We start from the raw sequence: 15,327 nt of genomic DNA, 5'->3' as shown, positions 1-15,327 counted from the left end.
TATACCACAAAACACTCTAATCAAGTATTGTAATTATTACTAATAATATTTAAGTAACTCACCTGATTTCTTTTAGTCCTTCTCTCTGGATAACTTGAAGAATTTCTTTATGACTCATGGGTGTATTGGGGTATTTTTCTAAGACCTGAGAAACAAGTATATAATAATAAATTATTTCTTATTTTAAGTTCTTATTATAATTATGTGTATAATTATAGTTCTTATTCTTATAACTATGTATTAATTTCATCCAGCACATACATATCCAGGGACTTTTCATCCCTTTAATTTTGGGACAATAAGAAAAATGGAAAATTAATGGAATATAAACAGGTTCTTCTCTCTTAGTCACAAACAATATGTCAAGTCCTGAAACAGAAATGGATCAAAAAAGATTAAGATTAATAACTAAATTATTTATTAGTAGTGTTTAGTATAAAATTATGTACTTTCTGCCTCCACCCCCATGTCACATGCCTAACTGTGGATCTACTATAGGTAGTTTGAGATTATCATCTTTACATTCCCAGCAAAGCTGAGTATGGCATGAATGCTCAATAAATTCTTAACCAAAACAAATGAACAATACAGTTGTAACAAAATTTCCTGGTTCTGGTAAAAAAGGAGTAAGCATAGTTTATCTCCTGCTGAATATGACTAAAAACCTGGACGGAATGCATGGAGCAGCTATCTGAGGTAGCAATCGGGTTGGAGTACAAAACCACAACTAGAAGTTTTACTAACCCCTAAGTGAGTTTCCTGATTTTATTTGCTCTGGGACCACTCAGTCTAAACTCAAAGGCAGTACAAATTCAGAACTGTCCACTAACAGCAGGCAGAAATGGCTCTCAAGAGAATTCTTCTCTTTTTTGATCTGAGGATCAGTAAAGGGGTTCCCTAGGGAGAGGCGGTTTTCTGAGGTTTCCCCCCTTTCTCTTGACCTATGCCCCCAGACAAGCCAAGACAGCATCCTTGGCAGTGGTGATACCAGCAATGGTTGAACAGGGACTGAAAACTCCAACAAAACAGAACCCTTCTAATCCCCTAGGTGTGAAGGGAATCCACATGGCTTATATTCTTTCTCTGTCATCCTATTGTTTGCCATCAAAGGCAGATGCAGTTGTGGAATATACAGCAAAACAGAGAAATGAAAGCCTCAGCTGTCCAGCCATAGGACAAGGAAGAAGGGTCTGTAGGAGCCAGAAAGTTATCAGGGAGAAAGTTACTGCAAAGACAAAGGAGCCAAGAAAATGATACCACAAAGTTCCATAAACACTCCTGGGGTCACTCCAGAGCTATGCATGTGTGTGTCTGACCCTAATCATAGTATCAGGTTCCCAAATTACCCAGTAAGTGGTACACATGCAGAACAGATCAGAACAACTCTGCAAAGGCTTTGAAAACTAAATATTGGAATTGTAGTGCACAAAAGGTAGGTGGAAACTTGTGATCTGAACCTAACAAAGTCAAATAAATACCTACTTTAAAACTCATCCCCCACCCCCGCAAAATTATTCTCCATTGGATTTAAATAAGACATACAATATGATAACATAATATTAAAATGTCTATATACAATCCAACATCACTTGACAACTGAACAACTAGGAAACTCTCAAGAACTCACAAGGGAAAAGACAACCTACACACAATAAATCCAAGATAACAAAGACATTGGAATTATCAAAGACTTTAAAGCAATTATTATAACCATGCTTCAAGTCAGGAAGAGGGGGGTGCCTGGGTGGCTCAGTTGGTTAAGCATCCAACTTTGGCTCAGGTCATGATCTTGCAGTTCTTGGGTTCGAGCCCCACATCAGCCCTGTGCTGACAGTTCGGAGCCTGGAGTCTGGAGCCTGCTTTGGATTCTGTCTCCCTCTCTCTCTGCCCCTACCCTGCTCACACACTTTCTCGAAAACAAATAAACATTTAAAAAAAAAAAAAAAAAAAAAGTCAGGAAGCGGGCCACCTAGCTGGCTTAGTCGGTGGAGCATGCAACTCTTGATCTCAGGGTTGTGAGCTGGAGCTCTATCCACAGGGTGTAGAGACTACTCAAAAATAAAATCTTAAAAAAAAAAAAAGTCAACAAGAATATTCTTGAAAGAAACAGACAAGAATATTCTTGAAAGAAACAGTGTCAGCTGAGAAATAAGGTGTGTGTGTGTGTGTGTGTGTGTGTGTGTGTGTGTGTGTATGACTGTGTGAAACAAAATAAAATTTTAGGACTAAAAAATACAATAACCAAAATAAAACCCAAAATTCCCTGGAGGCACTCAACTGCAGAATGGAGATAATGAAGAAAAGAGTCAGTGAACTTGAAGCTAAAGCAATAGAAATTATCCAATCTGATGAATAGACAGAAAAATGGTAGAAAAAATAAATGAACAGGGCTAATGGGAAAGAATCACAAAGTGTAACATTCATGTTATCAGAATCCCAAAAAGAGATGAGAAAGAGTGCAAAAACCGTATCTGAAGAAACAGCAGCAGAAAACTCCCCAAATTTGGTTAAAGATATACACTTACAATTTCAGCAAGGTCAATGAATCTCAAACAACATAAATTCAAAGAAACCCATACCAAACGCTAAAACAACAAAATAAATTTGAAAGCAACCCAGGTAAAACAACTATTTAGGAGAACAATTCCAGTGACTGTACATTTCTCATCAGAAACCATGGAAAGTAGAAATAGTGAAAAAAACATTGTAAAGTACTGTAAGAAAAGGGCTCTGAATTCAAAATTCCTATCCAGCAAAAATGCCCCTTAAGAATAAAAGGGAAAGGGGGCACCTGGTTGGCTCAGTGGGTAGAGCATCTGACTTTTGATCTCGGGGTCATGAGTTCAAGCCCCATATTAGTATAGACATGACTTTTTTAAAAAATGGGAACAAAGGGGGTACCTGGGTGGCTCAGTCAGTTAAGCATCCAACTTCACCTCAGGTCATGATCTCATAGTCTGTGAGTTCAAGTCCCATATTGGGTTCTGTGCTAACAGCTCAGAGCCTGGAGCCGACTTTGGATTCCATGCCTCTCTCTCTCTCTCTCTCTCTCTCTCTCTCTCTGACCCTTCCCCACTCACACTCGGTCTCTCAAAAATGAATATAAATGCTGAAAATGAAAAAAAAAAAGAATGAAGGGGAAATCTAAACATTCACAGATGAAGGAAAACTAAGTGTCTGCCACTACCTCACTAGGCTTAAAATGATTTATTTTAAAAAATAAATTAAAAATTTTTAAATAAATAAAATGACTCCCTTTAAGTCAATTCTGGTTTCCTCTTTTTTTAGATCCAAAGTTTAAGCAGAACTCTTATACCTAAATCATTTTCCATTCTCACTGTTAAAGAAATAAAGAACTAGGGGCACGTGGGTGGCTCAGTAGGTTAAGTATCTGACTTCAACTCAGGTCATGATCTCACAGTTCATGGGTTTGAGCCCTGCATCAGGTTCTGTGCTGACAGCTCAGGGCCTGGAGCCTACTTCAGATTCTATGTCTCCCTCTCTCTCCACCCCTCCCCTGCTGACACTCTGTCTCTCGAAAATGAATAAATGTTTAAAAATTTTTTTTAATAAAATTAAAAAAAAATAAAGAACTCTTGGCAATTAAAAGATGCCAATGAAAGCTAAAATGAACCAGTTCTCTATACTATACTACCAAAAGAATATTATTTAGTACAGCAAGTCAATAATAACAGATACAGGACTTGTATAATAGAAATCATTAAAGTCAGATACCCTAGATCAGCCATTAAGGTATCACAATGTGGTATCACCTACTACCACCTATGAAGAAAATACAAATAAGTGCTATACATTCTCTCAGTTAAATTTCACAGCAACTTTAAAAGGAAAACATTAATATCCCCATTCAAAAAGTGGGATAACTAGGGGCGCCTGGGTGGCTCAGTCGGTTAAGCGTCCGACTTTCAGCTCAGGTCACAATCTCGCGGTCTGTGAGTTCGAGCCCCGCGTCGGGCTCTGGGCTGATGGCTTGGAGCCTGGAGCCTGCTTCCAATTCTGTGTCTCCCTCTCTCTCTGCCCCTCCCCCGTTCGTGCTCTGTCTCTCTCTCTGTCTCGAAAATAAATAAACGTTAAAAAAAAAAAATTAAAAAAAAAAAAAAAGTGGGATAACTAAGGTTCAATAAGTAGATTTCCAAACACAAGACAGCAAGGGTAAGTGGTAGCCAGAATTGAAACTCAAGTCTATCTTGCATCACTACAGCACACTGTGTCCTGTGTCTACATCCATTTTCTCATTTGCTTAATCATAAAATCCAACAAACACACCTCCATTTATCATCTTCCTTGATCTCTCTGCTACATCTGACAGTGTTAATAACCGTTCTTTTCTTAGACATTGCTCTCTCTAGACTTTTTTTCTAAAACCCTTCTTCTTAGTCTTCTTCACAGATGTCTTTTTCTATGCCCACCCTTAAATAATTTATAAGCATCAATCTGCAGCTTTTGCTGCTCATTCCACCAACTCTCCCTGAGTAACATCATCCATCCCCAAGTCTTCACCAAGCACCCGTATTTTGATAAAAGAAAAAGCAGCACAGTCTGTACATAACTACCTTTTATTTTTTTTAATCTTTTTTTAATGTTTATTTATTTCTGAGACAGAGAAAGACAGAGCATGAGTGGGGGAGGGGCAGAGAGAGAGGGAGACACAGAATCAGAAGCAGGCTCCAGGCTCTGGACTGTCAGCACAGAGCCCGATGCGGGGCTCGAATTCACAAACAGTGAGATCATGACCTGAGCCGAAGTCGGTCACTCAACCGACTGAGCCACTCAGGCGCCCCCATAACTACCTTTTAAACATCAACCTTAGATGCTTCAGAAACATCTCAAACTTAGCATGTCCAAAATTTCACTTATTATCCTTGTCCAAATTAAGGCCCATATAGAAAACTGAGCCTTTATTTATTGTCTATATATTAAAATGTATACAATTACTGAAAATGAAAAAAAAAATACACCATGGACATGGACAAATAATTCATAAAAGAGCTAATACAACAGGATAGCAATCATATGAAAAAGCATTTACATACTGAAATATTTACAAATGAAATTATATGATGTCTGGAATTTGATTCAAAATTATACAGAGGAAATTAGGACAGAGGCTTAAATATAGCAAGATTGGCTATAAGTTGGTAATTATAAGAGCTACACAATGGGTACAAAGATATTCATTATATTATTGTCAACTTTTGTGTACACATTCAATATCCCATAATAAAATTTATGAAAAATAAAAGAACCAGAACATTTGACTTTACCAACAATCAAATATAAAACTCATATTCTCTAATGTTTTTCCCCCGCTAATGTAGACAGCAAAAACATGGCAATAAGTAAACACCATGAAATGAGTATGTACACATAATCCAGTACTACTGAGATAGAAGAAAATATTCATTATGTTACTCACTAAAAAATTTAAAGGCTACTTATCCAATAACAGGACACCAAGGAATCTGGCATTATCTATACCACTGAATATTATACAGCCATAAATGAAAAGGGAACATGACTTGGATATGGAGGCCTCCTCTCTAAGCCTCCCTCAAAACTAGATATGGAACTCAAGTTCTAGACACCAGAACGTGATAACAGCAACAACCAGATTTTCAAAAAGCCAGAGCACGTCCCACTTTGGCCCTTTCTCTACCCCGAGGCTTTGACAATGGAGGTGACAAGGCATCCTGACCCATACAGGTAAGGCCATTCCCTAAGAATGGCAGACTACTGACTACACCTCCAGACCGCTGCATGAAAGAGAAATACACATCCAATCCATTTAAGGAACTGTTACACACAGCCAAGTCTGTGCCTAACTAATGTGACTGACCAATCTATCCACAGGACACGGGACAGCAAGTGACCTTAAAACTTAAATTACATTATTCCTCTGATTTTAACACTTCTTTTAATTAGCTAAAATTGAAATCTGAATTCCTTGATAGAGCTTAAAAAATTCTACATGAAATCCTGTATCTTACTCTTCTTACATTACCTTCTTGCCCTTCTTCAAATATAACAAATTCATTCCTAACTCAGGGCCATTTGCATCTGTCCCACCTCCTGCAATGCTTTCCCCTTTAACTCTCTCCCTTCACTTCTTCAGAGAGATCCTGACCACTCTAAAATACACTCAGACACTCACAAGCAACGCCACCACCTACACACACACACACACACACACACACACACACACACACACACCCGCACATGCAGACACACTTTATTCCCTTACTCTGATTTTCCCCCAGCTTTAGTGAGACATAATTGACAAATAACCTTGTGTACATTTAAAGTATACAATATGGTCATGTGATATTCTTATATATAGTTAAATGATTACATTAAGCTTTGTTAACTATCACATAGTTATTTGTGCACATGGTAACAATTAAAAGATCTACTTGTAGCAAATTTCACAGTTTTTCGGTTTTTCTTTTTCTTTTCTTTTTTTTTTTTTTTTAAAGAGAAAATGCGTGCATGGACAAGCACCTGGGAGGGGCAGAGGGAAAAAGAGAGACAGAATCTTAAGGAAGCTCCATACCCAGTGCTGGGCCCATGGCAGGGCTCAATCTCACAACCGTGAGATCATGACCTGAGCCAAAATCAAGAGTTGGATGTCCAACCAACTAAGCCACGCAGGAGTCCCATATCCTTAGCAAAAAAATACACAATATTGTTTACTACAATCACCATGCTGTAGATTAATTAGATCACCAGAATTTATTCTTCTAATTGCTAGTTTGTATCCTTTGACCAACATCTCTCCATTTCCCCTACCCACCCCCAAAGCCTAGAAACCAACAACTTACTGTTTCTGAGATCAATTTTTTTAATCTATCTATCCATCTATCCGTCCATTTTTGAGAGAAAGACAGAGAGAACAAGCAGGGTTGGGACAGAGAGAGGGAGGCAGAGAATCCCAAGCAGCCTCCAAACGGTCAGCATAGAGACTGACACAGGGCTCAAACTCATGACCTGAGCCAAAACCAAGAGTCAGATTCTTAACTGACTGAGCCACCCAGGTGCTCTGATAACAACTTTTTTTAGATTCCACATATGGGACCATGCAGTATTTGTCTTTCTCTATCTGACTGTTTCACTTAGCATAAAGCTCACAAGGTTCATCCTTGTCATATACAGCAGATTTCCTTCTTTTTATGGCTGGATAGTATTCCATTGCACACAGTAATTTTTTTTTTTTTTTCAGATCTTCTGTATGACACCTAAGTTGTTTCCATGTCTCAGCTACTGTGAATAATGCTGCAATGAACACAGGGGTGCAAATACCTCTCTAAGACAGTATTTCATTTCCTTTGGGTATATACCCAGAAGTGGGATTGCTGGTAGTTCTATTTTTTTTTTTTTATGTTTATTTATTTTTGACAGAGAGAGACAGAGCATGAGCAGGGGAGGGGCAGAGAGAGATGGGGACACAGAATCTGAAACAGGCTCCAGGCTCTGAGCTATCAGCACAGAACCCGACGCGGGGCTCGAACTCACAAACTGCGAGATCATGACCTGAGCTGAAGTCGGATGCTCAACCGACTGAGCCACCCAGGTGCCCCTGGTAGTTCTATTTTTTAAGGAACATCCATACTGTTTACCATAGTGTCTGTACCAACTGATGTGGCACAAAAAGAGTTTTTATATAGAGATATACACATAAAATATGGTCAAATAAAAACACAAAAGACTGATATACCTATTAAAACATTAAAACCTGAATTCACACAAAAAAAAACTTCCTATGAAGATTATCTTCAGATGGTGCTGCCAAGATAATACATAAATTTTTTTTACATTTCTCCCTTAATTCACACATATTTATAACTGCCTTATGGTTTATAAACATCACATAGCCATTCTATTTCATTTGATCCTCACAATAATCCAAGAAGGAAAACAGGTTTAGTTATGTCTATTTTACCAGGAAGTTAAGACTCAGAAGTTACAAAGCACAGCCTGAACTTAGATGGCAAAACTCTTAATTCCCCAAACTAGAGGATAATATTAACACTTTATACAAAGTGAAGAGTTCAGAGGTGCCTAGGTGGCTCAGTCGGTTGAGCGTCTGGCTCTTGATTTCAGCTCAGATCACGATCCCAAGGTCGTGGGATTGAGACCCACACAGGGTTCCAAGCTGGGCATAGAGCCTGCGTAAGATTCTCTCTCCCTCTGCCCTTCTACGGCTCGTGCACATTCTCATTCTCATTCTCTCTCTCTCTCTCTCTCTCTCTCTCTCTCAAAAACAAAACAAAACAAAACAAAGAGTTCAATGATAAAAGAAATACTTATTTTGTTAACTAAAATATGCTGGAATGATACAAACTGCCTCTGCTGAATAGTGGGTAGGTTCTTACCTCTTGAGGCAAAAACAAAAAAACTAACAGGATTACAGAAATGTCACTTACTCTTTTGATTAAGACAGGAATAGGATGTTCAACTGTAAAGATCCAATAGAGACCTTTTTCTCACACGTCTGTTTTGAAACATGACAAAATTAGCTTAATGAAAATGTCAGCCTCTACGTATGTCTGTAAGTAAGTTGATATCTTAAGAAGTGGGTCCCTGGCTTTGTTTTTAGCAATGAGCAAGTACATAAAACTGAAAAACAAGATCCTGGTGGGGCCTGGGGAGATCCTAATATTTTAAAAACTGTGTTTCTCAAATTCTAGTATTAATCAGGCAAAATAAGAGTGTTTCACTAACTTCCAGTGAAATTCATGGTACTCCACAAAGAAATTAATTCCAGGTGCTGAGTTAAATCTATATACAGTCAGATATACCATATGTAAAGTAACAGGGTTTCCCCAATGATAATGCATATTCATTCTAGAATACTTATTCATTTATTTATTTTAGTAATCTCTACACCCAATGCGGGGCTCAAAATTACAACCCCAAGATCAAGAGTCACATGCTCTTCTGACTGAGCCAGCGGGGTATCCCCATTCTAGAAAATTCAGAATAACAACAACAACAAAAAAAAACAGGTTTTATTTAACTGTATGTACAGAGGGCTTCTGCCATGACAGAACAGGACTTAACATGTTGGCATATCCCCTTCCAGGAGTTTTTCAGTAACATTTTACATAGTTGAGATTTCTTCTGCACATATCAGTTTGTACTATTTTAATATTATTAGAAGCCCTTTTTTGCAAATCTTGAGACATTTATTGATATATTTCATAGCAGCATAATACTCCAGTGAATATTATACACACATAAACACTAAATCACTTAATCCATTTCCTATTGTTGCATATTAGAATCACTTAAAGGGGTGCCCAGATGGCTCAGAGCATCTGACTCTTGGTTTCGACTCAGGTCATGATCTCACAGGTTGTGGGACGGAGCCCCACAATGGGCTCTGCAAAGTCAACTTGGAATTCTCTCTCCCTCTCTCTGCCCCTCCCCTGCCAGTACACACACGGTCTCTCTCAAAATAAACGAATTAAAAAAATTTTTAAATCACTTAAAGAAGCACTATTATTATTATCCTTACACACTGGACCAACAAATGCCAAGAATGAGACAGACCCTAATTTTATCCCTGATTCTATCATTTAGAGCTCTGTGACTTTGTAAAGTCAATCTCTGAGCCTCAAATTCATCAGTAAAATGAAAATAAGAACAATATCTATAACTTATGAAAGACCATGTGCGTCAAAGAGAATATTTTATTTTGAGCAGTTTCGTTTAGAACTTGGGGATAGTGGGGTGACTCAGTCAGTTAAGCATTTGACTTTGCCTCAGGTCATGATCTCACATTTCATGAGTTTGAGCCGTGCAACAGGCTCTGTACTTAACAGTGTGGAGCCTGCTTCAGATCCTGTCTCCCTCTCTCTATCTCAAAAATAAACAAACATGAAAAAAAAAAATAGAACTTGGGGATATAGCAATTCTCAATAATGTGTTATTGTGTTTTTTTATTTTTTATTATAACAAATGCCAAGTGTTTCTGATTATTTTTAAAATCTAACAAGTGGAATTCCTGCATAAAGTTATTTTAATATAGTCAAATTGCGATCCGCCAGATGTACGGGAGTTTCACTACACCATTAACCGGCATTTATATCATTTTAAAACTCTTTGGTAACTATTTTAAATATACATATGCTACAATTTTAAAATTTTAGTTACTAATGAGGTTGGATTGGTCATGTCATTAAACATTTATATTTCCTTTGTTGGGTGACCCTGACATAAGGCAACAAGTTACTTGATTTAAATAATAAAAATCAAATTAAAAACTAAAATTTTAGGGGTGCCTGGGTGGTTCAATCAGTTAACATCCAACTCTTGACTTTGGCTCAGGTTGTGATCTCTCATGTGGGATCGAGCCTCATGTCAGGCTTTGCACTGACAGCACGGAATTTGCTTGGGATTCTCTTTCTCCCTTTCTGCCCCTTTCCCCAGCTCATGCTCTCTCTCAAATATAAACTTAAAAATATAAAAATAAAAAATAAATTATAAAATTTAACAACTACAGGGGCACTCAGCTGGCCCAGTCTTGGGTCTTAGAGTTGTGAGTTCGAGTCCCATGTTAAGCATAGAGCCTACTTACACACACACACACACACACACACACACACACACACACACAACTTAACAACTACATCACAAAAAGAGATCTGGTTGAACACTACAAATACACTGCTTTTATTCCATAAAAGAAAGGAGAACATTAAATGATTTTGCCAAGTCTACCTAAACAAAATATATTTCCATCAACAAGTTAAAAGAGTAAAAATACACAACTGATTAACCCAAAGCAGAAAACTACATTAAAAGCATTGTTAAGGGTATAAATGATATTCCATATTTAGTTGTTATTCCAGGCAGATTCAGTTCCAACACAGAACTTCCCCTCAAATAATCCATTTGGTTGCCTGAAGAAAACATACTGCCACTGAAATCTCTGAGGAACTCTGTTGCTACAAGTTCTGCTTGGGAAAAGTGGGAAAATGTAGAGGTTTTTGTAAACCATTCTGAAAAGCACTGGAGTTGATAAAAGAAAAACAGTTTGTACAATTGCTTGCCCTCGTCAAAAACTAGAAGGAGTTTCGGGGCGCCTGGGTGGCTTGGTCGGTTAAGCGTTCGACTTCGACTCAGGTCATGATCTCACAGTCTGTGAGTTCAAGCCCCGTGTCGGGTTCTGTGCTGACCGCTCAGAGCCTGGAGCCTGTTTCAGATTCTGTGTCTCCCTCTCTCTCTGCCCCATCCCCACTCATGCTCTGTCTCTCTCTGTCTCAAAAATAAATAAACGTTAAAAAAAAAATTAAAAAAAAAAAAAAAACTAGAAGGAATTTCTAAGGAAACTGATACAATCATCCCCCTGGCAATTAAAGTTCGTTCTGTTGGGGTGCCTGGGTGGTTCGTCCATTAAGCATCCAACCCTTGGTTTCAGCTCAGGTCATGATTTCCCCAGTTTGTGGGTTCGGGCCCCGCGTCTAGCTCTGCACTGAGGGCATGGAGCCTGCTTGGGATTCTCTCTCTCCCCTCCCCCTCTGCCCCTCCCCAACTCACTCTCTTTCTCTCAAAATTAATTAATTAATTAATTTTTTTTTTTTTTTTTTTTTTTTAAATCAAAGACCTGGAGCCCTGTACTGACAGCTTATAGCCTGGAGCCTTCTTCGGATTCTGTGCCTCCCTCTCTGTCTCTGTCCCTCCCCTATCTGTGCTCTGTCTTTCTCTCTCTCTAAAATAAATTTTTAAAAATTATTAAAAAAAAAAAAAAAGACCTAAAAATTTTTATACGCCTTTCTAGTGAGGACTTCCCAGATTTTCTAGATATACTAGTCTTTAATGAAATAAAATAGAAGAAACCAGTTAGTTACAACTGCATAAGGGATATTTACTTTCCTTTAAAAAAAAAAAAGTTTATTACTAGTTCCTTTAAATATTAGGAACTCAAAATTAATTTTAAATTTAGAAAATTATTTGTGCTAGATTTCTCAATACTTAGAGCCATAAATCACTTAGTTTGGAGAAGAAACGAATGTTTTTCTTGAGGTGCCTGGGTGGCTCAGTTGGTAGAGCGTCCGTCTCTTCAGCTTAGGTCCTGCTCCCAGGGTCTCAGGACCAAGCCCGGCATAGAGCTTTGCACTGAGCATAGAACCTGTGAAAGATTCTCTGCCCCTAGGGGCGCCTGGGAGGCTCAGTCATTAATCATCCGACTTCGGCTCAGGTCATGATCTCATGGTTCATGGGTTCGAGCCCCACGTTGGACTCTGTGCTGACAAGCTCAGCGCCTGGAGCCTGCTTCAGATTCTGTGTCTTTCTTTCTTTCTGCCCCTCCCCCACTTGCACTCCTGTCTCTCTCTCTCTCAAAAATAAACATTAAAAACAAATTTTAAGCCTCAAAAAATAACTACAATTCTTTAATACCAAATTATTTAGACATCCCCAATTTTCATGAAAAAAACAAACTTTTTTAAACAGTTAGATTGCTCAAATCAGTATTCAAAGACCCAAACATATCACATTTGGTTAACATACGTCTTAAACTCTCTTCTAATCTATAGATTTCTTCCATTTTTCTTCCAATTTATTTACTGAAGAAACCAGGTAGATTGTGCTATAGTTTCCCACATTTCCATATTTTGTTAATTGTATAGTACTCTGTCCCTCATATTTCCTGAATATTAGAATTAACACCTAGAGACTGGCTCAGATTTGTATTTTATTTTAGCAAAAACACTTCATAGGCAGTGTTGGAGACTTCCTATCACACCACGTCAGAACACAAAACATCTGTGGTCTCTTTTTTTGAAATGACTTCTATAGAGTTTCATATTATAAACTACAAGCTATTTTATACTATAAAGTATTAAAAAGTTTCCCATAAGCATTCCTACCTAATTGTTTTAGTACCCATAATGATCACTACCTAGACTCGTTATTTTATTTAGGTGTCCAAAAATGGTGATAAGTCTATCATTCCTTCTTCATTCATTAGCTAAAAACCTTCCAAAAAGAAATGTTTTCCTCCATCTACTTTTTGGTTACCTGAAAGGCAGAGAATTCATACAGACAAGGGTAAGTGTTTGATTGTGTCCTATTTAATAATTTTCAGAGTAATTACCCAACTTTCCTAGTATGCTCCAAAGGGAACCAGTGAAGTTGGGTTGTTTGTTTGAAGCATCATTAGGAATATTATGAATATCCTTTTATGAAATATCATTACAAATTAATATATTTCTGTGATTTAATAACTGTGTTTCCTCACTTGTAAACTGGTTATTCATGACCACTGTCTACTTAGTATATATACCATTTGTATGAGTTCTATTTTCACATTCAATATATTAAAACTGTAAAATGAATACTAAAACTTCTCCTGTCACATTTATTGCAAATATTTTTTCCAGTTTATCCTTTATCTTTTCATTACTGCTATTTTTACATGGAGGTTTTTATTAACTCCATGTATTATAACTGGTCTTCTCTTTTTATTTCCTTTTTTTTTTTCTGGTAGCTTTTTGTTTTCAATGTTTATTCATTTATTTAGAGGAACAGAGACCACATGCATCAGGAGGGGCACGGGGGGGGGGGGGAACAATCCCAAGCATGCTGTGCACCATCAGCATGGAGCCTTATGCAGGGCTCAAACATACGAACTGTGAGATCATGACCTGAGTCGAAATCAAGAGTTGGACACTCAACCAACTGAACCACCTAAGCACCCCTCTTTTGATTTTCTTTAGCACTTCTACATTTTATATCTTCCCTCCCTTAGATAGCGTAATATTTTTCCAACTTTTCATTTACATTTAACTTTTAATTCACTTAATTTTTAATAAGAAAATATGCATTATGCATAGACAGAGAGAGAAAAATGTGCAGATACACTAGATACATTACTATTACAATACTATTACTACATTGTATTACTATTACATTATTTTACCAGAAAGACCATAGTAGTTTTACAAAACATTTAGCTTACGTTAACCACAGGAGGGCAGTGTTTATCAAACAAAAATAGCATTCCTTTGGCATTGTTCATGGAACTACTACAAACACAATTTGAAGAAACTACTTTATGACAATCAGAATAGCTTCTCAGAAGAATTTTTTATTTTACTGTAGTCTCTACACCTAATGTGGGGCTTGAACTCATGACCCCAAGATCAAGAGTTGCATGCTCTACAACTGAGTCAGCCAGGCACCTCTGCTCAGAAGAATTAAAATTAACATCACACTGAATTAAAGCATGATAAAATAAAAATTTTAAAGTGTGCCTGAAACATCTATTTCTTGGGTGCCTGGGTGGCTCAGTCGGTTAAGTGCCCAACTCTTAAGTCTCAGATCATGTTTAACCTCAGGGTTGTGAGTTCAAACCCCATGTTGGGCTCCATGGTGGGCATGGAGCCTACTTTAAAAAATTAAAACACCTATTTTATAAAAAAGCATCTATTTCTTTATTTGCAGATTCTCACATCCAGCTAATAAGTAAGATATTAAAATTACACTTTCTAAGTACCAAGAAAAATCTAGACGGCCCCTAAGATTCAAGTTTAACTCTAGCGTAAACAACAGCATTTCAATTATTGATGCACTCATGAGTTCCTTCCAGATATGCATATATGCAGAGCCTGAATTTTGTATAATCTAGGTGATTTTATCTTGCATTTAAAATGTGCAGATAAAAATATGATAATCTTTATAGATTTAAATCAGTGTTATATGGCTTACTTACTAAGCTTCAATTAGTGTTAACTAATTAGTTTCAATTAGTGTAACTAAAGTCATAGTAATGAATAAGGTCACCCAGGAAATATGCAGAATGATGTAAGCCTATACTACAAAACCAATATACCACTGTGTAAGAGTCAGAGAAGAAAAACCAGCCAGTAAGGAGTGGCTAGAGGACTAAGAAGAAAATCAGAAGAACATGGTGCCTCAGAAAAGACAAAACATTCTAAGAACGATGAAGTGGTCAATCATGTCAAAAACTGCCTACAAACTGAGACAACTTCAAAATCCCCTGTATTTAGCAACAAGTAACCCTTTTTTTAATGTTTATTTTTGAGAGAGACAAAAAGAGAGAGAGAGCGAGCACGTGCGTGCACAAGCAGGGGAGGGGCGGAGAAAGAGGGAGACACAGAATCCAGAGCAGTCTCCAGGCTCCGAGCTATCAGCACAAACCCCAACGCAGGGCTCGTACTCATGAAACATGAGGTCATGACCTGAGCCAAAGTCAGACAGTTAACTGACTGAGCCACACAGGTGCCCCAACAAAGAGCTCTTTAATTAGTTTTACAGGTTCAGATTCCACTTAACCAAGAGAGA

General features: G+C 37.6%; 1 protein-coding gene across 1 annotated transcript in view; it reads right to left on the bottom strand.

Annotated features, from left to right (window-relative positions):
• The window catches only part of ASXL2 (ASXL transcriptional regulator 2), a 134,705-nt gene that overhangs the window by 86,194 nt on the left and 33,184 nt on the right, over nt 1-15,327 (bottom strand). The window contains exon 2 of the mRNA XM_049651924.1: nt 63-145. Coding sequence (XP_049507881.1) covers nt 63-145 — 83 coding nt within the window. The remainder of the gene's footprint in view (nt 1-62; nt 146-15,327) is intronic.

The sequence above is a fragment of the Panthera uncia genome, assembly GCF_023721935.1.
Source record: "Panthera uncia isolate 11264 chromosome A3 unlocalized genomic scaffold, Puncia_PCG_1.0 HiC_scaffold_12, whole genome shotgun sequence".
Lineage (NCBI taxonomy): Eukaryota > Metazoa > Chordata > Mammalia > Carnivora > Felidae > Panthera > Panthera uncia.
This window is presented reverse-complemented; position numbering and strand designations above follow the sequence as displayed.